This window comes from Lepidochelys kempii, chromosome 1, assembly GCF_965140285.1.
Source record: "Lepidochelys kempii isolate rLepKem1 chromosome 1, rLepKem1.hap1, whole genome shotgun sequence".
Classification (NCBI taxonomy): domain Eukaryota; kingdom Metazoa; phylum Chordata; order Testudines; family Cheloniidae; genus Lepidochelys; species Lepidochelys kempii.
This window is the reverse complement of record NC_136380.1, coordinates 260,534,301-260,559,144: the sequence shown is the minus strand read 5'-3', so window position 1 is coordinate 260,559,144 and position 24,844 is coordinate 260,534,301. Positions and strand designations below refer to the sequence as shown.

Genomic DNA, 24,844 nt, shown 5'->3' with positions numbered 1-24,844 from the left:
TAAAAGTTTGTGGTCTGTTCTGACCTCAATTGCAGAAATCCATGCATGAACTCAAGGCTCATATAGTAACACCACATCATATAACTGCCCATATAATCTAGTATGACACCTACAATACTGGATGAGACCATTTGGGGCCTATGAAATCCATTTTATTATTGTGGATTTTGGGATTTATTATTTTTGGATTTCATTTTTTTCCATTAAAAAAATTCTATCTTTATGTTTTTAATTAAAATTGTTTGCTACATTATTAAGTAGCCTTTTTATAAATGCATAGAAATTTTCAGTATTAGATTGCAATGGGGAAAATGGATTTTACAAAAAAAACCCCTACAATTTAAACAAAACATCCTGCAGATATACACTACACAGTAAAAGTAACATTTTAAATCACTTTTTAAAGTAGCAGTCATATGACCACTTACATTGCTGTACAGTAACACAAGTACACAGAAGTAAGAGCCTGTAACAGTGTCAATTTAACTAAAATCACATTTGATTAAAAAATAAAAATAATGCACTAAACATAAAATAATCCATCCTTGCAGCAGTCATTGCTGCCATTCTAACTTAAACTTGCTACTTTCAAGCTCCTATATTCTGAAAGAATGATTAAATTAATTTCAAATTGGATTAAATAATTTCACAGTCAACTGTTTATTGGTGAGTAGCATTATAAATTGACAAACTTAAATAACATTTTTGCCATCTCCAGCAGACATCTCCATTGTGGTACATTATGGTTATCCTTTTAGTGTTTGCCTCAGAAAGTGATTCCCTCTTGTCTGTAAGTAGATTTTTATATTTACTATAGCTTCTAGCTGCGTCTAGAGAGCTGACAGGGAGGAAGATCTAAGGTAGGGCAACCTCTGCTACTCTAGGCACTTGTGCTTACTGGAAGGCTATGAAGGAACAAAGATCCAGTGGATCTGGGATGTACTCATTCTGAGTGTTGCGCAGAAACACAAGCCACTGGTTCATACAATTCTGATGAGGAGTGGGCAAAAGGTGATAGCTTGCTGTACTGATCAATGTTGTGTTGCGTGGCTGGAATCTGCCTGTCAATACACGTCTTTTGCTGGATGGACATCTCAGTGTTTGGAATTTGTTAAAAGCAAGCTGATAGGTTTCATCCATATTGTCCAGGGTATTTTTCTTCTCTCTTATGGAGAAGTCATCCAAGAGTCTTTCAGTTTCTTCACCAAACCCCCAAGTTTTGTCTGTTCCAGAAACCAAGTGAAACCCCATGTCTTCCATAATATTGAAATCTGAAACAGCTGTAGGGCAGTGGGTACCATCAAAGATGGTCAGGGGTGTTATCAGTTTGGGGAAAGCTTCAGATATGAAAGCTGTCTTAAGTGTCAGCAAGTCTGATTTCTCCTGACTGCTAAGTAATGCCAAAAGGTTTGTCACAGCCTGTGCTAAGGACTTCTTTTTTCAAAAATGTCCTTGTAGAGATCAGTGTGATCTGCATGATATTTTACTGCTTGAAACCAGCTATTTCATCTTATATGTACTGCTTCAGGGGGACCTTCGTGATGTGCACATCACCTTTGGACTTAAGAAAAGCAACCCATCTTCATTTTCTGGATGACTTTTTGAAGAAGGCAGATTTCATCCAAGTAATGAAAGATGCCACATCACTAAAGAAGTGACAATGCAGCCACATCTCACTTATCAGACTGATTATCTATCTGACACAGACATGTCACATGTATACTGTTGGGCATGACACATTTCAGTGTTTCTCTGTATGCTTTGATGCAGTATGCTGCCTTGTCAGTTACAACTGCCCAAACATTAGTGTGGTGAACTGGTTCCTAATCATTGACACCAGAACAGCCTGTGAGAATGTGGAGTGTTGCAGCTCTCCATGACTATAACATCAAATAGTACTGACCTTCAACACCTGAAAAAAAAAAAAATACATTCTGTGGTCATAATTTTTCAACTTGTTTGTCAGTGGAGGAGTTCATTAAACAAACTTAAAATTCAGTAATGGAAAAAAAATCCAGCTTCAAAATCATTATAGTATCATTTAATGTTAAAAAGATTTTTTTTAAAATACATATTACAGGTGCATTGCAATACGGAATTTAATTTCCTCATGCATATTAAATATGAAGTGCTTGATAAAATTAAATAAGTATTTTTTATAGAATAGCTCAAATTCTAATGTGGTACTTTTTTTTTTTTTTAAGGACTATTTTAAGGGGTCATAGCATCGTAAATGTTTTTTTCTTAAATTATCTGTACTTTAAATCACAGAAGTGATTAGTCTTTTCTAAATATAAAAGATTTTCCTAAAGGTCAATACACACATTATAAAAAAGCATCTACTTAAGTATCTATCATAGTAAAATAAAATAAAAAACATATACCTATGACTATATTTAGCACACTGCACTCTCAGATATTTGTTGTCTCGTCGATCACCAAGGAAATCTTTTCCCCATGGATTTTGGCCAGCAATGCCACCATGTGCTCCTGATAAACACACAGCAGGTTAAACTGCCAATGTGCCGCTTCATTTTCAGACAATTCCCACTCCCCGATCCCTCCGGCAGTGTTTTAAGAGGAAACATGGAAGCGTCGTCATTTTTTCCAATGAGATATCAGCCTCGGCACAGACCACAACAAAATCTTCAACAAACTCCCCTCTGGCATCTGCAGATTTCATACTGTCTGCAATTGTTCTCTGTAGAGAGTGAGAATCTCAATGATTCTAGTCATATGTGGCTCGATTCTTCAGATGGTTTTTTGACATTAGATGATCGTTGCAGGTATCTTTTCAGGTCCAGTCTATTGTATGTTGACCGCATTTTCAGATCATCATACTGCCCGATTCATAGATGTCATTAGGGAAACTGACTAGCTCTTCCCTTTGGTGTCAGCATAATGTTTCTTAGCTTTTTGGATGAGCATTTTCCAGTTGTAGAATGCCTTTTAGACATGCTAAATCATGTACTGAACCATGGGGGGGAACCGCACTAGTAGTAGCGGGCCACGTGTCTAAGCAACAGTCAGTTAACCTACGGTGGTGGTGAAACGTGAAAAAGCACTCTCATTGTGTGTACACACGAGTCTTTGAAAATTCCCACAAGGTACAAAATTTGTGCAAGTAGGTTTCATCAAGCTTCATTTTCTACTGCCAAGCATCTATTTTTTATATAATGCCAGATTTTTATTTATTTATTTTTAAAAAACACACAGCACGCTGGAGTCTGTTATTGTTTTGATTCCGCCCACGTTCGCATTAACGCAGATTTCACAGGGCCCTAGCCACTGGCTCATTCAGTTGCCTTTAGGATCTCAGCTTTGACTATGTCCAGTACCTGACACTTTAGAGTAAGGTGCCCATTTAATGCATATATATTTTGATGTAGGCACCCTCTCCTCAAGGAGTGATGAGGCAACAAAGCAGTGCCATGGTCCCAGGAGCAGAAAGGGGACACGATAATGAGACTGTGCATTGCCTGTTCACACTTTAGTACAGGGGTAGTGAATAGGTGGACCGTGGGCCAATCCAAACCACCAGATACTTTTGAATGGCCCATGAAATCTTTTTTATTTAGTTATTATTGTCATTATTGTTATTGCAGTATGAAAAAAGCTCTCTCTGGAGACTGGGCCTTGGATATACCTTGGTCAAGAAATTCAGACTTTGACAAAAAATAATTGACTATCTCTGCTCTAGTGCAACAATCCTCTGCCCTGCAAAACTGGAGAGCCACCATAACAGTGAACAAAACAGCCAGCCAACTGCAGAGTTTGAGTGTTGACTTAACACTCCACTGCAAATTTTGTGTTCCAGTGTGTTTGTCATGTATCAATACAAACATGCTTGCTAAGTAATGATGGTATAAGATGGGTGAACCTTACTATATGGTGAGTGCACAAGTGACTGGAAAACTCTACTCAGAGAATAGTTATCAAAGGTTCACAATCACGCTGGAAGGCCATATCGAGTGGAGTCCCACAGGGATCTGTCCTGGGTCCAGTTCTATTCAATACCTTCATAAAGGATTTGGATAATGGTATAAAGTGTACACTATAAAGTCTGCAGATTATATCAAACCGGGAGGGGTTGCAAGCAGTTTGGAAGACAGGAATAGAATTCAAAATGATCTTGAAAAACTGGAGAAATGGTCTGAATTACATAGGATGAAATTCAATAAAGACAAATTTAAAGTGACTATACTTAGGCAAGAATAATCAATTGCACAAATACTAATTGGGAAATGACTGTCTAGGAAGGAATACTGCAGAAAGGGATCTGGGGGTTATAGTGGATCACAAACTAAATATGAGCAAACAATGTAATACTGTTACAAAAAAAGAAAACACCCTTCTGGAATGTATTAGCAGGATTGTTGCAAGCAAGACAGGAGAAGTAATTCTTCCACTCGATTAATAAACTGGAGAAAGTCCAGAGGAGAGTGACAAAAATGGTTAAAGGTCTAGAAACCCATGAGGAGACTGAAAAAATTGTATAGTTTGGAGAAGAGAAGACTGAGGGTGGGACATGAAAACAGCCTTAAAGTACACTGGACCCTTGCTAGAACGCAGGGTTCGAGATCCATGCGCAGTACCGCGTTAACGTGGGGACCGTGTTACCATGGATCCCAATTTAATTTAAATATTTAAATTTGGGATCCATCACTGCGAATCCACGTTAAAGTGATGCGCGCTCTAGCAAGAGTCCGCTGTATGTAAAAGGTCGTTATAAAGGAAGGTGATAAATTGTTCTCCTTAACCACTGAGGACAGGTCAAGAAATAATGGGCTTAAATTGAAGCAAGGGAGATGTAGGTTAGATGTTAGGAAAAACTTCCTAATTGTAAGGGTAGCTGAGCACTGGAACAAATTATGTAAGGAGATTGTGGAATCTCAGTCATTTAAGGTTTTAAAGAACTGATTAGACAAATACCTGTCAGGGATGGTCTAGATCAGGGGTTCTCAAACTGTGGGTCGGGACTCCAAACTGAATCAAGACCCCCATTTAAATGGGGTTGCCAAGGCTGGCGTTAGACTTGTGGTGCCTAGAGCCGAAGCCAACGCCTGAGCCCCACCGCCCTGGGAAGGAGCCCTAAGGTTACATGCTCCCTGCCTAGGACAGACGCCCTTGGGCTTCAGCTTTGTGTCCGTCCCTCCCACCCAACCAGGGTGGCAGGGCTAGGATGGGCTTGGGCTTTGGTCCCCCTGTGATGGTGCCCCCATAAGACTTTAAGGAAATAGGCTTATGAATGTATATATGACATAACTGGAATATGTTTTATGCTACATGTGTCATGTAACATATCTGTAAAGGTTATGATCTACTGAATCTATTAATCCTATTTGTATGCATGTGTCATTGTTGTATTCGAAGTTATGAATATTGGCTATGCACTTGCTTGATTTCTAAGTAGCCTTAGTAAAGCATTTGGTCAGCTTCTTCAGAAAGGAATGTACAAATTAAGTGCCCAATCAAGAAGCTCTCACGAAAAATCGATCTTGGGAGGCGCCATTCCACATAAGAAGTCTACATGAGGATGTTCAAGCTAGCATGTGAGCCATGACTGCTACCTTTAAGTTCTGAGTCATGAGTGGTCATTTGACTTGCCCATGTGACTCCAAAACTCCATCTTGTAGCTGGACTTTGCATAGGAGAGAGGAGGGGGTCTCCACCCACAAGAGAAAGTCTATTTAAGCCTGTGGGAGACCCCTCCATTTTGTCTTCAGCTGGCTAAAGAGAGAGCCTTTCCACCCCCAAGGATACCTGAAAGAAACTGGAACAAAGGACAGTAACTATAGGGGGTGTGAGTGATTGCTGGACCCAGACTAGAAGGAGACTAGTCTGTAAAAGGAAGCTTACTGGAATTCCTCTAAGGGTGAGGTTTTTATCTGTATTCAGTTTTCTTAGACAAAGACTTGCGTGTTCTATTTTATTTTGCTTGGTAATTCACTTTGTTCTGTCTGTTACTACTTGGAACCACTTAAATCCTACTTTCTGTATTTAATAAAATCACTTTTTACTTATTAATTAAGCCAGAGTATGTATTAATACCGGGGGGGGCGGGGCGGGGCAAACAACTGTGCATCTCTCTCTATCAGTCTTAGAGGGCGAACAATTTACGAGTTTACTCTGTATAAGCTTTATACAGGGTAAAATGGATTTATTTGGGGTTTGGACCCCATTGGGAGTTGGGCATCTGAGTGTTAAAGACAGGAACACGTCTTAAGTTGCTTTCAGTTAAGTCTGCAGCTTTGGGGCACCCTGGGTCTGTGTTGCAGCAGACTGGCGCGTCTGGCTCAGCAAGACGGAGTGCTGGAGTCCCAAGCTGGCAGGGAAAGCAGGGGCAGAAGTAGTCTTGGCACATCAGTTGGCAGACCCAAGGGGTTTCTCTGATCCAACCCGTCACACCCCCATCCTGGGGTCATAGTAATTTTTGTCAGAAGGGGGGGCATGGTGCAATGAAGTTTGAGAACCGCTGGTCTAGACAACACTTACTTCTGCCTCAGTGCAGAGAACTGGAATAGGTGACCTACTGAAGTCCCTTTCAGTCCTACATTTTTAGGATTGTTTAATGTCTTGGCTGGCTGCAAATTCATTCAGCACAGTCTGTCTTTTCCAACCACTCCCCCTCAGGGTTACTAGGAAAAAGCCTGGAGTAAGTCTCCTCTTCCTTCAATTTCCATGTTCTAAGTGCTTGGACTCATAGGGTGAGGTCCTAGCATCAACAGTTTATTCTTTCAATTTCACTGTACTACTGTGTATGTATCAGGCAATGTGGCAAGCACTCCTGGGATGAGCATTCTGTTCACTCTGCCCAAGATTAGTATAATCCCAGAAATATGGGCTCCATAAGAGCCATAGGCTGAGGATCACTTTAATGACTGCATATGGCACAGATTTACACCAAGGTGAGGACATTTATTAGAATATTCCAGGTCAGCCAAGTCACCTGGCAGGCAAACAGCTCACTAATGGAAGAAGGGCTCAGAAGATAAAACTCTTCCTTCCTCAAGAACTGTTTATAGTAGCTTTATGAAACTAACTTCACAGAGGCATGGAGAGTTCAGGAGGAGTGCAGGGAATACGAAAAGTTACAGCTTGTTAGCCTGGTTAATAACCTCTTTTCTGAAAAACACACCATGCTGCAGTACAGATGACCACCTGCATAGAACTACATATGAAGTTAGGCTTGTGCCCTTTTAAAACTATGTATATAGCTGGCCTGAAAGATGGGTTTTTTTGCTTATGTTTTTCTCTGCTTAGCTTAGAATAATCAAAAATAATCAGGTCTCCCTGCTTTTGCTGGAGAACCCCTGAGAGGTTGCAAGGATGTTTATTGTGAGCTCTAACATAATAATTGATAGGGTGAAGGTGCTGCATCTTTGATATAGGCTTCCTTTAAACTAAAATGCTGGTCATCAAAATTAAATAGATGTTAAAAATACGTTAAATGGTCTGAATAAAAATCTCTTCTCCCTTGCTCAAGTGATGTCATTGTTCACTAGCTCTTCGGTTCTCAAAGACTGTCCTTGCCTAGATTTCTCATGAAAAATATCAGCAGAAAAACAACTTTCAGGCCTTCTTTATACAGCATAAAGATGCAAATCAGGGCACAAATCCATTTCTCCCCCTTCTCACTTTGCAGATCACCTTCGCAGCAAATCGTGCAGTGAAGAGTAAAAGAATGGTGGAGTGATAGGATCAATCTTGGTTTTAATCTGGGTGGGCAATGTACACATTAACTTTTGCCAACACCTCTGTAGTTTATTATGACATAGAAGGATTTGAACTTCAGTCATTAGCTCCCTGCATTAGTTTTGTGTACAACCAGACCAAGCTGGAAAGTTGCGTGAAGGTGAAGAAAACCACCTCTGGAAACCAGAATCTGGCTTTTCTCCCTGCACCCTTCCCAGTCAGCCAAGGTCTCCTTTGCGGTGCCCCTACTCTACTTACACTACATTGATGACATCTTCATCATCTGGACCCATGGAAAAGAAGCCCTTGAGAAATTCCACCATGATTTCAACAATTTCCATCCCACTATCAACCTCAGCCTGGACCAGTCCACACAAGAGATCCAATTCCTGGACACCACGCTGCTAATAAGCGACGGTCACATAACCACCACCCTATACCAGAAACTTACCGACTGCTACACTTAACTACATGCCTCCAGCTTTCATCCAGACCACACCACACAATCCACTGTCTACAGCCAAGCTCTATGATACAACTGCATTTGCTCCAACCCCTCAGACAGAGACAAACACCTACAAGATCTCTATCAAGCATTCTTAGAACTACAATACCCACCTGCTGAAGTGAAGAAACAGATTGACAGAGCCAGAAGAGTACCCAGAAGTTACCTACTACAGGACAGGCCCAACAAAGAAAATTACAGAACGCCACTAGCCATCACCTTCAGCCCCCAACTAAAACCTCTCCAATGCATCATCAAGGATCCACAACCTATCCTGAAGGACGACCCATCACTCTCACAGATCTTGGAAGACAGGCCAGTCCTTGCTTCCAGACAGCCCCCGCAACCTGAAGCAAATACTCACCAGCAACCACACACCACACAACAGAACCACTAACCCAGGAACCTATCCTTGCCATAAAGCCCGTTGCCAACCGTGTCCACATATCTATTCAGGGGACACCATCATAGGGTCTAATCACATCAGCCACGCTATCAGAGGCTCGTTCACCTGTGCATCTACCAATGTGATATGTACCATCATGTGCCAGCAATGCCCTTCTGCCATGTACATTGGTCAAACTGGACAGTCTCTACGTAAAAGAATAAATGGACACAAATCAGACGTCAAGAATTATAACATTCAAAAACCAGTTGGAGAACACTTCAATCTCTTTGGTCACACGATTACAGACCTAAAGGTTGCAATTCTTCAACAAAAAAACTTCAAAAACAGACTCCAACAAGAGACTGCTGAATTGGAATTAATTTGCAAACTGGATACAATTAACTGAGGCTTGAATAAAGACTGGGAGTGGATGGGTCATTACATAAAGTAAAACTATTTCCCCATGTTTATTCCTCCCCCTTCCCAGAGTGTTCCTCAGATGTTCTTGTCAACTGCTGGAAATAGCCCACCTAGATTATCACTACAAAAGGTCTGCCCCCCTCCCGCCCGCTCTCCTGCTGGTAATAGCTCACCTTACCTGATCACTCTGGTTACAGATTTCAGAGTAACAGCCGTGTTAGTCTGTATTCGCAAAAAGAAAAGGAGTACTTGTGGCACCTTAGAGACTAACCAATTTATTTGAGCATAAGGTCACGAAAGCTTATGCTCAAATAAATTGGTTAGTCTGTAAGCTGCCACAAGTACTCCTTCACTCTGGTTATAGTGTGTATGGTAACACCCATTGTTTCATATTCTCTATGTATATCTCCCCACTGTATTTTCCACTGAATGCACCTGATGAAGTGAGCTGTAGCTCACAAAAGCTTATGCTCAAATAAACTGGTTAGTCTCTAATGTGCCACAAGTCCTCCTTTTCTTTTTGAGGATACAGATTAACATGGCTGCTACTCTGAAATTTGTGGTACCATCTCGTTTCCCCAGGTTGGGATCCTATTTCCCACTCTTGCCAAAATCAGCTACAGCGTTAGCACCCCCGTCTCCCAGGGAGAGTCAGTCTCCCAGTCCGCAGGCTTTCCTCTTCCTTAATCCCATCCCCCAAGATTAGGAGATTCTGCCCTCTTTGCTTCTAACCCAGCTCCAAAGCATAGGACAAGCGGACACCCCCCCCTCCCATCCCGGTTAGGAGTGTGGCTGGGCTTTCCCCCTCCCTCGCCCCCCGGTCAGGGAACTCCAGCCGCGCTGCTGCTAAAGCGCGCGGCCGGCCAGGAGCCCTCCACGTGCCGCATGACCCCGGCTCCCGGCAGCAGGGTCCCGCACTCAGCGCCCGGGGCGAGCAGTCCTCAGCGCCGGCTCCGCCACGGGGCCCCCGGGACCGGCCCCGAACCGCCGCGTGCCTCAGTTTCCCCCTCTGTCAAACAGGGACGCGCACCCCGCCCCGGGGAGGGGGGAGAGTGGGGCGGGCCTGGCAGCTGCGTCTGCACCCCCAGCAGTGGGGCTGGGCCCGCGGGCTCCCCGCCACAAGCACTCCACAGCGCGCGCGCGGGGCAGACGTCCCGGGGCCGCGCTCGGTCCCGCCGGTACCTTCTCCGCCTGGGCCAGGTAGAGCCAGAGCCGCCGCCACGTGCCGAACTTCTTCCGCTCGCTGAAGTTGAAGCCCATCTCGGGGCTGGCGTAGCGCGACACCAGCGGCGAGCGGTAGCGGCCGAACGGGTCCTCCTCCGCGCCGGGCGCCGCCATGGCCCAGCCGCGACGCCCCCGCGGCCCGCGAGCGACAGGACACCTCAGCGGGCGTCGCACGCGCCGGCCGCACGTCGGACTCGCGGAAGCGCTCAAGAGCCCCCGCCCCGCCAAGTGTGAAATGCGGCAGGAGGTCAGGACGGAAGAAAGGGGAGGGCAGAGCGTGGCCGCGCGCGAGCGTCGTAAAACAGCCTCGTCCTCCTCCGAGCGTGAAATACGGCAGAAGGTCAGTGCGGCGCCGCGCCCCCAACCCGGAGGCGGAGCGTCCTATTTTACGAACCAGGCGGACCGGCTGAGGGTCGGTCCAGGTGCGCGGCCGGAGAGGGGCGACAGGCCGCGCTACCGGCTCCGAGGTGGGCTGCCTCTGCTCCCTATAGCCTTCCCTGGAGTCTCCTGCTGGGCTTTGCCCGCCCCCAGCAGCGGCTCCTCTGCCTGCCTGGGAGCAGCTACCACCGAGGGGTCCGGCCCCACCGCGGCTGGTCTACATGGGGGCGGGGGGAGTGGCGGCGTTAATCCAGTTTCCAGGTCCTCTCACTTCGTCTCCTGTTACTGCTCGCTCACATCCTCCTCCCTGCTGCTCTGTTCAGCACGGAGGGCTTCAGGGCACCCCCTCATTGCTGAGCTAGATGTGCCCGTTCCTCCGCTTTACCCAGTCAGTGCACACTGGGGGGCTGCAGCTTATGCCTCTTGAGCTAAATGGCCCAAGGCCTCGAGCTTTCGGAGCAATGTTAGAAAACAACTAGACAGCGAACCAGTTCTCCCTCTCCCCAGCTGGCGCTTTACGCCCAGTCACGCTAACGTGGACAAACCTCGAACAATCACATCTTAACATTTAATGCCATTCACATTCATCCCTCCAACCCTGTGAGTTGAAGGATTCAGCTCTTATAACTCAGCTTTAGTGCATTCATAGGTATTGAGCCGCCTAAGCAGGGGTTCTCAAACCCTCAGAGGGTCATGAGGTTATGATGTGGGGGATCACAAGCTGTCGGCCTCCACCCCAAAGCCCGCTTTGCCTCTAGCATTGAAAATGGGGTTAAATTTATTTAAAAGTGTTTTTAATTGATAAGGGAGGGGTCACAGGCAGAGGCTTGCTATGTGAACGGGGTCACCAGTACAAAAGTTTGAGAATCACTAGCCTGTAGTATCAGAGCTGCTCTGAGCCAGGTTACAGACACATCTAGTAAGGTTTTTTTTTTTTTTTGGGGGGGGGGGGGGGAGGGTAATTGCAACCGTAGTGATTTTTATTTTTTTAAAGCAGTTTTATTAGTTGCATGAAATTATAGGTTTTCAGCTTTTTTGTTTATCTATTGCCTTTTCAGGGTTGGAAGAAATTTGGGTGACACTGGATTGCTGCAAGAGGAAGGGTGTACTCACAGACTGCTATTGATGTGTGTCAAGTGAAACATATGTTTATCCCTGACAACAAATTAAGTTACATCCTACCAAGCTTAGTTATAGATAACACTATAAAAAGTTAAGAGCAGCTTCTCTCTAGATGGGTTTCCAGCACTGTTAACACTGGTAGAACTAAACTAGAAATTTTGGTACGATTCCCTAGTCTAGACGAAGCTCATGTCTTCTGTGCAAAAAAAAACCCTGTGTACTGTACGATATACTCCTCTGTATGGCTGCTTGGGAATAATTATTTTGCTCTTTAGAGTCACAGTATAAAATCAAGTGAGAAATGGAGACGAATACTTGAAATCTCACCCTGGAATAAAACCACAATGTAATGTTACGTCTTCATACATTTCTCCACAATACAAGAGCAGTTACAGCAATGGGATTCTCACAGGGAGAGAGGATGTGCAAACAGGCAAGAAAAATCAACAGCAATACACATCTTTTGGGACCTGTCCACTGATTTACTAGTTAGAGGAAGCAGTGACACAGGGGTAGATTGTGAGCTATGTTTTTAAGCAGGATGGAGAGATTCCCTTGAGTGCGAGAGTAACAGGCATAGTGAAGATGGATCTCCTCCAGCACAGGAGAGAGCCTGAACTAGCAGAAGAGGAGGGGTATAGAACTTTAGGAAAAGAAAATGAGACTGAAGGGGCACTGTACTAGTCAGCGTAGCGACTGGGTCAGTGAACAGATTTTTTTTCACTTCTGTCGTCATAGATGGATGATGTAAAGGTGGGAAGGGCCTTGCAGACAAGGAGAGCACTCACAACACTCTATTTCTAAAAAGTATTAAAAACCCAAGTCAGCTTGAATTTGAATCTCAAGCCTTTCCAAAATGGCAGTTGGGAAATGAAATCACTTCTCATGGGAGTTAATCCTGACAGTCAGATAAGTACAGTAATTTCTCTACCAGTCTCCAGCTGTTATAGCACATTTGTTTCATGCACATTTTGAACATTTGTCACAGTGGGAAAAGGGAACTCAAGGTGAGGGAAAATGCACCTAGGCTTCCCACTTTTATAAGTTTAACTTCCCCTCCCCAAATGCCAGCGGGAGGGACTGGCAATTCAGCCCAGAGGGGATCTAGAAACCTGCAGCTGCAGAGTAAGGACAAACACACTGTGCTGGAGCACAGCATCACACTGATGTGAAGCAGGAAACACTGGGGCTGACCTGCTGGCTTACTGCAGTCCTACAGAGCATAAACTGAGGACTCAGCTGGGGTTTGTAGGATCTTGGGCAGCAGGTCTTTATTAGGAACAGATGTGGTCACGGCCTTGGAGCAAGAAGAGTCCATGGAGCAATGGCCGATGTCCAGGGTACAGTCTGAGGTTGCAATATCCAGAAGCTGACCAGCCAGTGAGGTGCTCTGTGTAAGCCTCTCAGGTTGTTGCCAGGATGAGAGACCTACCCATGTTATGTAAATATTTGTATTATGGTAGCAACCCTGAAGCCTTAACTGAAATTTGGGTCCCATTGTACTAGGCACTGTCTACATCCAAAGTATGAGATTGTTCCTGCCCTTAGGAGCAGTCTAAAAAATCCGAGAGCAACAGCTAAGGGAAGTGTACTGAAGCCTGGCAGACAGGCTCATGGAAGAAATCTGCCTCCCAGAAACTAAGTTTTACAGAGACTTTAAACAGGTAGATTCCCCCTAGGGGACACAAGAAATGCAATCAGTTCTTTGAAAAACAGTTTAAAAGCAGCTTCCTAATTTTTGTGGTTTTAAAAATCACCTAAAATGCTTTTCACTCCCCACTGATATGTAACCGATCTAGCCCAAAAACACCCTCCCCCACGCACACACACCAAAAGCCAGGGGAAACTGAACTGATTACACAAGAGATGCTGACAACCCATAAAATATAAGGAAAAATCTCCTCCTTCCCTTCTAATTGCTGTTATATTATTCTTTGGTGTTATTTGTAATGACAACTACAAATTTTCATACAGAAGTGTCACTTTTAAATTGATGTTCTTTAATACCCTTGACAGGATCAGACTGAGTAGAGGGGCAGCATATCAGATGCCCTCATTTAAACACAAATGAGTTCTTCTTTTCCCAACAGACCACATAAAATACAGTAGAAGGACTGGCAGTCTCCCTGTTCTCAAAAGTAAAGAATGTATACCATAGAAGAAACTCAGTAAATCAGCTTGATGTCAATGTGCATATACTTCTACCCACTTTTCCCTGTTCCTTTTAAATTGCTGGTAGCATATTCTCCTCTCCCCTCTCCTCCACTGAATTACTCCTGGGGGAATTCTGTGCCATTGTGCAATGCAGAATTTGTGCAGAAATTAACATTCTGTGCAGAATTGTTGTCTCTCCCCCCCCCCCCCCCCGAAATGGGCTGCAGAAGACCGGGAAGAGCGCAGCTAGCAAACAGAAGACACTGCCAGGGGATGGGAGGGAGATGAAGCTGAAGGGTTCTGGGCAGCTGTAGTTCCTGGCATGTCCTGAAAGAAGGTGGTGGTGTGCAGGAAACTCCACACACACACTGAGCCAGCATCAGGCTGTTATTCCCTCTGAAGCCCTGGGCTCTGGTGTGGGAGGGAGTGCAAGTGTCTGGGCTGGGTGCTCTGTGACTGACTCTGGGGGTAGGGGTGTGAGTGTCTGGGACAGGGAGGCTGTGGCTGTGCTCTGGGGGCCCTCCCGCAGCTGGGCTGTGGAGGGGGGGGGGGCTGTCCTGCAGCTGTGGTCGGGGCTGGGGGGGGGGGGGGGTTGCAAGTGGCTGGGCTCATGGGACGGGGGGGCATTGCCCCGGGGAGGGGAGGGAGCAGAGAAACAGGAACTGGGTTGCTTTAGTGGTTTCTTTAATGCTCTACTCCTGGGAGAAAATTTTGTGTCTGTATTGTTACATACTTGCTGACAGGTATTGTGTAATAAATTACCAACATAATTGAAACTGGCATGATTACATAGTGTTATTTTGACAAAATATGCTGAATTTTAAAATATTGTGCCCAGAATTTTTAATTTGTTGGCACAGAAGTCCCCCGGGAGTAACTCAATGTACCCTAGTATTGTGACAGCAAGCAAGGTGCAAAGACACACACAGACCCCAGAAAGATGACATGCAGCAGCACTTTCAAAAGAGCAAGACAGAGGGATTGGTCTTCAAAAGGGATCTCTATACAATCTCTCAGGTTGTTTTTTAACATACATTCCATTTTTATCAGCTTAAAGTGCAAAAAGACAGCTACCTTTTCCGTCACTGGCGTTCTTTGAGAGGTGCTGCTCAGGTCTATTCCACACTAGGTGTGCGCGCTCACCACATGCACCGGTGCTGGAAATTTTTCCCCTAGCAGTACCCGTAGGGGGTATACTGCCTGGCGCAGTATAAGGGGAGCTGCACCCTCCCCAGTGGCATAGCTGGGGGGGAGCAGCTGCTTCCCCACTGAGCACAAGTGGCACCTTGTCAATGTTTTGGCGCCTTTTAAATTTTCCCCTGTTGAGGGAACAGGAGGGAGCAACCCAAAAAAAGAAAGGTGCCACCCGCTGCAGTGCTTTTCCTCCCTCGGCGGCGCTCTGGGTCTCCGCCGGCACCTCCGGGGCGAGCAAGGGCCAGCCCCCGGAGGAGTAAAAGCGCCACAGTGGGTGGCGCCTTTTTTTTTTTTTTTTGGTTCGCTCCCCCCGTGACCTCCACCTGGCTATGCAGCTGCCCCCCCACCCTCAGTTCCTTCTGGCCAGACAACTCCGACAGAGGGGAAGGAGGGTGGGGTGTGGAATAGACATGAGCGACACATCGCGAAGAACACCAGTTACAGAAGAGGTAGCGGTCTTTGCTTCTTCGAGTGATTGCTCATGTGTATTCCACAACAGGTGATTCCAAGCTAGATCTGTTGGAGGTGGGTAGGAGTTCACAAGTCCCCAGGACGGAGGACAGCTCTGCCGAATCCGGAGAAATCCCTGGTTTGGGGGACCATCGCTTAGTGCGAGGTGAATGTGTGAACCGAAGACCATGTGGTGGCCCTACAAATGCCCTGGATGGGGACGTGGGCCACGAAGGCAGCCAACAAGGCCTGCGCCCAAGACAAGTGTGCCCTCACAATGGGTGGCGGGGGGACACCCGTCAGCTCATAACAGGAACAGATGCACAAAGTGATCCAATTGGAAAGCCACTGAGTGGAAATCGGCTGGTCCCTCACACGCTCAGCCGAGGCGATGAACAGTTGCGAGGACTTTCTGAACGGCTTGGTCCGCTTGAGGTAGAAAGCCAGAGCCCGCTGCACATCGAGCATGTGGAGACAGCGCTCCTCACTGGACACGTGGGGCAGAGGACCCGTAGAAAAATGTCCTGACCCACATGGTAGTTGGAGACCACCTTCGGGAGGAACATGGGGTGTGGGCGGAGCTGGACCTTCTCTTTATGAAAGACCGTGTACGGTGGCTCGGAGGTCAGGGCCCTGAGCTCTGAGATGCGCCTGGCCGACGTGATTGCAACCAGGAAGGCCACCTTCTACGAGAGGTGAGACCAAGAGCACATAGCCAGTGGTTCAAACGGGGGCCCCATGAGATGAGCCAAAACCAGGTTTAGGTCCCACTGCGGGACCGGGGGTCTAAAATACGGAAAAAGAAGGTCCAAACCCTTAAGGAACCAGCCAGCCATAGCATGGGAAAATACCGTGTGCCCTTGCACCAGCGGATGGAAGGCCGATATGGCTGCCAGATGCACCTTGACTGACGAGGGCGCCAGGCCTGGGCCCTCAGGTGGAGGAGGTAATCAAGGACAAGCTGGAGTGGGGCAGTCACCGGGGAAGACACCCTGGTCCACCACCCACCAAGAAAACCAGGACCACTTTGCCAAATAAGTGCAGCAAGTGGAGGGCCATCTACTTTTGAGGAGGATGTGCTGAACCTGCTCTGAGCACGTCCTTTCCTCTCCACCTAACCACTGAGCAGCCATGCCCCGAGGTGAAGAGCCGCCAGGTTGGGATGGAGGAGGCGGCCCTGGTCCTGAGAGAGCAGGTCCGGGCAGAGCGGCAACAGCCATGGCGGAACTACCAGCAGGCCCATGAGGATTCCGTACCAATGCTGCCTGGGCCATGCCGGGGCAATCAGGAAGACCCAAGCCTTGTCTATCTTTTATCTTCTCCAGGATCCTGCTGATTGGAGGGAATGAGGAAAAGGGGTAGAGAAGCTGGCCTGATCAGGACAGGAGAAAGGCATCGGACGTAGAGCCCCTCCCCAGGCCCCCCACTGGAGCAGAACCGGGGGCATTGCCGGTTCTGCTGAGTCGCGAACAGGTCCACCTGGGGAGTTCCCCACCTTAGGAAAAGCCGGTGGGCCACTTCCGGGTGGAGGGACCACTCGTGTTGCAAGGAAAAGTCCCTGCTCAAGTGATCCGCCCTATCATTCTGGGCGCCCGGTAGGTAGAAGGCCTTCAGGTGGATGTTGTGGGCTATACAGAAGTCCCACAGCCCAAGAGCTTTGCGGCAGAGGATCAGGCCCCGCCTTGCTTGTTGAAATAGAACATGAGGCTGTGTTGTCCATGAGGACCCTGACTACCTTGCCCTCCAGGTGCGAGCACAAGGCCATACACGCCAGCCGCACCGCCCTGAGCTCCTTTACGTTTATATGTAAGGTCAGGTCTTGAGCCGACCATGGACCTTGGGTCTGAAAGTTCCCCAACCCAGATCCGACGCATCGGACACCAGCTCCAACAACGGGGCCCTGTCCCTGAACTGGACCCCTTGGAGCATGTTGTTTGGGGTGGACCACCACCGTAGGGAGGTGATCACAGAATCCGGCACAGTGAGGACCTTGTCCATCCGGTCCGTGGCCTGGGAGAACTTCGAGGCCAACCAGATCTGGAGGGGCCTCATCCTGAGTCCGGTGTAATGGACCACGTATGTGCATGCTGACATGTGACCCAAGAGTTGTAGGCAAACCCTGGCTGTTGTCACCGGGAACCTTGTGACCGACTCGATGAGACCTTTCAGGGTCTCGAATCTGTCTGGCGGGATAGAGACCTTAGCTGACACTGCGTCCAGGAGCCCCCCAATAAACTTTATGCCTTGGACCACGACTAATGTGGACTTGGTGTTGTTTACCAACAGGCCCAAGGCAGTGCATGTGGACAGGAGGAGCACCACATGATCCCTCACCTGCAACCGGGAGGTGCCCTTGACAAGCCAATCGTCCAGATAGGGAAATATCTGGACCCCCATTGTGTAAGGTAGACTGCTACCACCGACACGCATTTCGTAAACACTCTCAGGGCAGTGGACAGACCAAACGGGAGGACAGTGAATTGGTAATGATTCTGTCCCACCACAAAACAGAGGATGTGCCCCTCAAATATGTGGATGTGGAAGTACGCGTCCTGTAGATCAAGGTCAGCGTACCAGTCCCCGGGATCCAGGGAGGGGATGATGGAGGTCAGGGAGACCATGTAGAACTTGAGCTTCACCATATACTGGTTCAGACGTCAGAGGTCCAAGATGGGCTTGAGCCCCCCTTTGGCCTCCGGGATAAGGAAATAATGGGAGTAATACCCCTTGCCCATGAACTCCTCAGGCACCGCCTCTATCGCTCCTAGATGAGCAGAGCTTCGTGTGAGGGGTCCCCCAAGGGGGACGGGGAGTGGTTGGGCAGGTAGGAAGTAAATTGGAGGGTATAGCCCCAGAGATGGTGTTGAGAACCCATCGGTCTGAGGATGGCCGCAACCATTCCGGGAGGAAAGCACACAACCGGTTGGAGAAGGGACGCTTTATTGGGGGTGGATCCCTGATGAGGACCGGTGGGGTACCCCAGAGCATCCCTTCAAAAATGCCCTTTCCCAGCCTGTTGGCTTTGGAGGACCCAGGCTGCGGGGCAGGCCATCTCTTATAGTCCTGCTGCTTCTTATGGATGGCCTTGTACTTCGGGAGGGCAGTCTGGGTGGCAGTCTGCTGTGGCTTGATCTTAGGTTTTGCTGGAGCCGGGACATAGAGGCCCAGAGTCTGGAGGGTCATGCAGGAGTCTTTCATGCCATGTAGCCTTGTATCTGTTTCCACTGCAAACAGCTTTCCCATCAAACAGAGATCCTGCATGGAAGACTGCGCCTCGATGGACAGCCCAGAGAGCAGGAGTCATGATGCCCGTCTCGTGGACACAGCGGAGGCCACTGATCGTGCGGCAATGTCCGCAGCATCCGAGGCTGCCTGCAGGGACGCCCTAGCGACCGCTGCCCCTTCCTCCACTAGCGCCTAGAACTCCTTCCTATCGTGCTCCTGGAGGGAGTCCTCAAACTTGGGCAGGGAGCTCCACAAATTGAATTCATACTGGCCCAGGAGAGCCTGATGGTTTGCCACTCGTAGCTGGAAGCTCGAAGACGAATAAACTTTCCTTCCGAAAGAGTCCAGTCTTTGAGTCTGTGTTCTTTGGGGTCAGGGTTGGCTGACCCTGCCGTTCCTTGTGGTTGACTGACTCGACCACCAGGGAGTTGGGCTCTGGGTGGGTATACGAGTACTCATGCCCCTTAGCGGGTACAAAGTACTTGCGTTCAACCTTTTCAGAGATGGGGGCCAACAAGGCCAGTGTTTGCCACACAATATTTGAAATCTTAGCCACCCCTTCATGGAGAAGCAAGACCACCCTACCCAGTGCCGAAGGGGACAACACGTTAAACAGGGAGTCTGAGGGCTCCTCCATCTCCTCTGCCTGCAGGTGGTGGCTTGCTGCCACCCTCTTTAAGAGTTCTTGGTGAGCCCTGAAGTCCTCCTTCAGGATTGAGGGTGGGTGGGCCGAAGAGGCCGGTGTGATGCTCTGGGTGTCGGCCGGCACCGGAAGGTCCACCACGTGGTTGGACTCTGGGCAAGTGCCGAGGACACACGTCCCACTGTCCCCTTTCTTGAGGGTCTGGAGAGGGAGGCCAACACTGCCTCCGAAGCTCCAGCCACAGAGCAAGCTCCCACTGGAGGCTGCGCCGGAGGCCACGGTGCCCACTGGTACTATTGGGCCAGCCACGATGCTCAGTGCCACTGCACCTGCTATGGCACCGGCAGCGCTGGCTGTTAGGGTTGGCTGGCCTGGCCCGGGCCATCAGAGGACGGCTACGAATGGAGACGGGGCTGGCGTAAGATCTGCTGCTGTCTCTGGACCGGGAGAAACGGCAGTGCAGGGATCTATGATGGCCACAGGACCGTGATCTCAACATGGAGGACCGGTACTGGCGGTAACAGCTGCTCCGCGAACAGCCTTGATGGGCGGACCCACGACGGCAAAACACCAGCGATTGATGCCTAGGGCTGTGATGTCTTGGCAGAGACTTGGAGTGGGAGTCCAAGCGGGAACGGCGGAGACAACCGTGCCATGATTAACTCAAGTACCCTCTCAGAGACGAGGACTGATGGCGATGCCTGCTGCGGTCCCACCAATATTCACTCCTTGAGGACGAGCGGTGCCACGAGTCCCGGACGGACGGAACCCAGCCAGATAGTCTGGTTACCGTCAAGGGTGATCCACCTGGACTCTGGCCCGAGCGATTGCTGGGCGGTGATAGGCGTCAGGAACGTTCCCTTGACTGAGACTGGTACCAGGCCAGAGGCAACTGTGGAGATCCCAGCGGCGGCTTGCCTCTGGAGCACGGGACTGACATCGGCGGTGCTCTGGGTACTGGCATGGACATAATGTCCCCGGCCGCCTGGAGGGCTTCAGGCGTGGACGGCATCCGGACATCTGGAGAGGCCTGTTCTGAAGGGGCCGGGCTATTCTGCTCAATGTGAGTCGGAAGCCTGGGCCCCGGTGGGAATCTAGGACTGCCCGACATGGGCCTAGCCTCTGTCCCAGACATCCCTCAGTGCCGCTAAGAGGGAGTCTTCTTGGCCCTCTTGGCGTGCCCTGTGGACGGGGAGTGGTGTCGACTGGCCGATGGCACCAGAGGGTTGCCGTGTACCGACGGCACAGTGCCGGGTACTGGTTCGGAGCGGCATGACCGAGTTGGGGTCAGCGCCGACTCCATCAGGATGGCCCGGAGCCTAATGTCCCTTTTTCTTTTGGTCCAAGGCTTAAATGACTTGCAAATCTTGCACCTTTCGCAGACAGTCTGCGTGCAGGTCACTTCTTGGCACAGAATGCCCGCAAGAGCCGCACGACTTAAACTCCAGGGTGCGGGGCATGCCCCGGCCCGGGCTCATTGACTAACTACAGGTACTAACGCTGAACAAACCAACAGTTCTGGGGACGAGCTGCAGCAAAGCTGGCGCAGAGCAGTTCCGACGCACCTTCACTGGCGGCAAGAAGGAACTGAGGGTGGGGGGAGTGCGCAGCTCCCGTTATACCGTGCCAGGCAGGCGCCACTTCAGGGGTCGTGGGGGGGGCGCTTCCCCCTACGGGTACTGCTAGGGGAAAAACTTCCAGCACCGGTGCACATGGCGAGCACGACACCTATTGTGGAATACACATGAGCAATCATTCAAAGAAGAAATATAAACTACAGTGGAACCTCATGAACATCTCGGAAATGGAGGTTGTTCGTAACTCTGAAATGTTTGAAACTCTAAATAAAATGGTATGATCTTTCAAAAGGTTACAACTGAACACTGACTTAATACAGCTTTGAAACTTTGCTATGCAGAAGAAAAATGCTGCTTTTAACTATCTTAATTTAAATGAAACAAGGACAGTTTCCTTACCTTGTCAATTTTTTTTTTAAAACTTTTCCTTTATTTTGCTGTTAATTTACATTTAACAGGACTGTGTGTGTGTGTGTGTGTGTCTTGGCTGCTGCCCGATTGCCTACTTCCAGTTCCAAAAGATATGTTCGTAACTCTGAGGTTCTATTGCATGGGCCAAATTTTGTTTGTAATTCCCACTGAACTCAATGGGACTATTTGCATGAGCAAAGACAGGATTTGGTCCCGAGTCTTTAGTTTTCTGGAAATCCTCCCTGAAACTGCTGTTGTGCTTCTCCGAAAGCACCCCACATTGGGCTGGGCTGGTCACTCAGAGGCACATCTTTTCTACAGTATACCTAGTTTTGTATTTTGTTTGCATGACTGTTCTGGGACCTTTATAGTCTGAGGAACTAGGTTAGGCTTCCTTTTTCTCCTAAACAAACTGTAGATTTGCCAGGGGGATGTAAACTCCTGTGTTGGGGTAGGGAGGTAGAGAACAGAAAACTGCCCCCCCCTCCCAACAAGACGGAATGGCCAGTTGGCAGAATAACTTGACGAGATACCACAGTATTAAATGCTTAGCAGCCAAACACATTTATTAGTCTCTTTTTCCAGGAACCCAAAAATATTTTGTAGTTATAATGTAAGCAACTGAGTTGCACATAATACAATCATATCTTTAAAAAACATAAAAATAAAATAAAAACAAAAAAGCTGTTTAAAAGCCCAAAAAAACCTTCAGAAAACTTATATATGTATTACACCATCTCTCAGTTTCAATGAAATGACGACGACTTAATTCCTTATTACTCTTAATTTGTCACACTCCAATAAAACATCACCCTTTTGTTTGTTTTTTTTGAAATCCAGCATGAGAAATACAGTACCTGCTATGGCAAAAAATACACATAAAATGCAACATTTCAGCTTATTTGTACATTAGTAGAGTTTAAACATTTTATTGTTTTTAAGTGAACCAGTGATTTTAAGTACCACTATACTAAAAGTAAAATAAAAATACAGAAGAGGAGGAGAAGGGGGGCAGCCTGCCATACAAAAGCACCTCAAAGTGCTGAGTTTCTGTGTCCATGGAAAACCACTAGGATATTCAAACACCAGGGTGTATGGATGGGAATTAAGATGAAACCTGGGCATGAAAGGAATTGTGTCACCTCCTCTCCATTCTCCCTTGTCGGCTTCCTTTGCTGCCCATCCGGGGGGAGGGGGAGGTTGGGGGAAGAAACCAGAATTAATATAGTTTTTAATAAAGAAAGCTATTTCAAGTATAAGAAAAAAAACACTCATAGGTAACTTGCAAAGAGCATCAATACGCGCATCCACTATTTTTATTATTACGTCTGCTCATGGGGGACAGTGCTTCAGCAAGAGGGCTTTAGCTGTACCTTCCTGTTACCTTATTTATGTGCAAAGTACGAAAGCTGCCTTTTCTAATCCAGCAGTTTTGGACATCAGTGATTATCCACTCTGCACTTACTTATTTATTTAAAGGAAGGAGAGAGGAAAGGGAAACTATTTTAGAAACACGGCTAGATTAAGTTAACCTCTTCCTCCATTCCTCCTCAAGACACAGCCCTCCCCCATTACCTGACTTGATTGTTAGCAATGAGGAAAACTTCACTAAGCCTGGGATGCCCACCATTAGCCAGTTTCCTGATCAGGTAGAAAGCATTTGTCTTTGTAAACATAGCTCCTTAGTTAGGTCTGTGGATTTCAAAGCAGCATTTCATGTTTCCATCGAAATGGTGGAATCTAAAATAGTTTGGAACCCTTCCCCACCATTTGCTTTCCTCACTTCCTCAACCCTTCCCCCCCAAAAAAGGTTGTTTTTGGTATTTATTTGGTTCTTTTGGAAAAAGACATAACATTTAATTAACAAGTAAACAGTGCAGAGTTACCATCAGCAGAGCTATGCAATGTTTGTTCTGTTTTCGGTATAGGAAGGGAAGAACACCACATCTGTTAGATATTCTGCACCTCAGAAATTGTGTGCAATTGCACGCAAATTTTAGGGGCACCTGGGCATCATTTCAGTTTTGTTCTTTGTGGAATCACTGGACAGATTTCACTTGTGTGCTGGCAGAGGTGGAGAGGGTGACATAGGGCAGCAGTGAAGAGATGATCCTAAGGCCACAGGGAGCAATCCAACGGACGGAAAGGGCCAGTGAAGTGTCAGAAAGGAAGGCTTCAAATACAGAACTGAAACCAAATCTCAAGATTTCCAAGACCAAATTTCAAAGGCATGGGCTCATATGCACATCCCTGAGACACTCATCTACGACAGAAGAAACTGACCACAACATGACCGGAGAGGGGAGAAAGTATCAGAGGTTCCCTGACATCTGTGGGATTTACCCAACAAAGACCTCTTCCCCCACCCACCCTCTCAGAGATTCTAGGTGAGCTGTAAGGCATATATACATAAGCAGCATCTACTACTGAATGTCATGCTCTCTGTTTCAATGTACTATTGGTATATGATGGCTTCTGTGTATTGGGGACAAGGTGACACCCTATTTGAAGTGGCAGTATAACAACACTTTCATAAATTACGGGGAGCTACACTGTCCTCTATTCCTAGAGCAGCATAAAGTGACAAGGCTCTTCATTTTACAATCCCCACGAGATCTACAAGATACTCCTCCCTTCCTGAAGGCAGGAAGAGATGCGTCCATGGAGGGATGACACTTCACCACCCAATGTCTGTTTAAAGGCAGGGAAAAGATGACACACTGCATCCAATTTAAAGATCTGGTGGAAGAGGAGGAAAGTTGCAAGTACATCAATCCAACCAGGTTCAATGTCTGCTTAAAAGAATGGGCTTGTGACCTACAGCAAAAACAGCATTACTGCATATGGAAGGCAGGGGAGGAGCCTGATAGAGAGGGGAAGGAGAAAGCAAGCAATATGGATGGTTTAAGCTCTCCATTGACTTCTGCTTAGCGAAGTCATTTAGGATCTAGATTTTTTTGATGGCTTGAACATAGAAGTGTTGTAGGTTCCCCCGATCCCACCCCAAGCAAACAATGTTAAGAATGAGTTATCTTGCTGTTAAAACTCATAATACTTATATAGTGCTTTTCATCTTCAAAGCACTTTACAGACAAGAACTCGCTAATCCTCACAAAACCCCTGTGAGGTAGGTTAGTATTAATATCGCCATTGTACAGATGAAAAAACTGAGGCAGAGAAGTTAAGTGACTTGCCCAAGGCTAAGAGAGGAAGAATAAGAGCCAGGATTAGAATTAAAGAGTTCCAGGCTCTCAGTCCTGTGCTCAAACCACTAATCTAAGCCTCTCTCCCAGGAGGAGATCTAAGAAGCGGATAAGCCCACCAAGGTTGGAAGAGAACACAGGGCTTAAAAGGTTACATTAAAAAGGGAAATGTACCATGAGGTATTTTGTGATGAAGAATTGAAACTTCAGGATTTTTTTATTTTTAAAAGGCAATCCAACAGAGTGGAACCCTGA

At 47.4% G+C, this 24,844-nt stretch overlaps 1 protein-coding gene across 2 annotated transcripts in view; it reads right to left on the bottom strand.

Annotated features, from left to right (window-relative positions):
- ADSL (adenylosuccinate lyase) overlaps positions 1 to 10,469 on the bottom strand; it is a 46,500-nt gene extending 36,031 nt beyond the window's left edge. The window contains exon 1 of one of the 2 annotated variants that reach the window (XM_073327026.2): positions 10,191 to 10,469. In XM_073327026.2, the coding sequence (XP_073183127.1) occupies positions 10,191 to 10,346 (156 nt within the window). In that variant the 5' untranslated portion in view covers positions 10,347 to 10,469. The remainder of the gene's footprint in view (positions 1 to 10,190) is intronic. The other variant, XM_073327032.1, reaches the window with a different exon arrangement.
- Between the last annotated feature and the right edge of the window lie 14,375 nt (positions 10,470 to 24,844).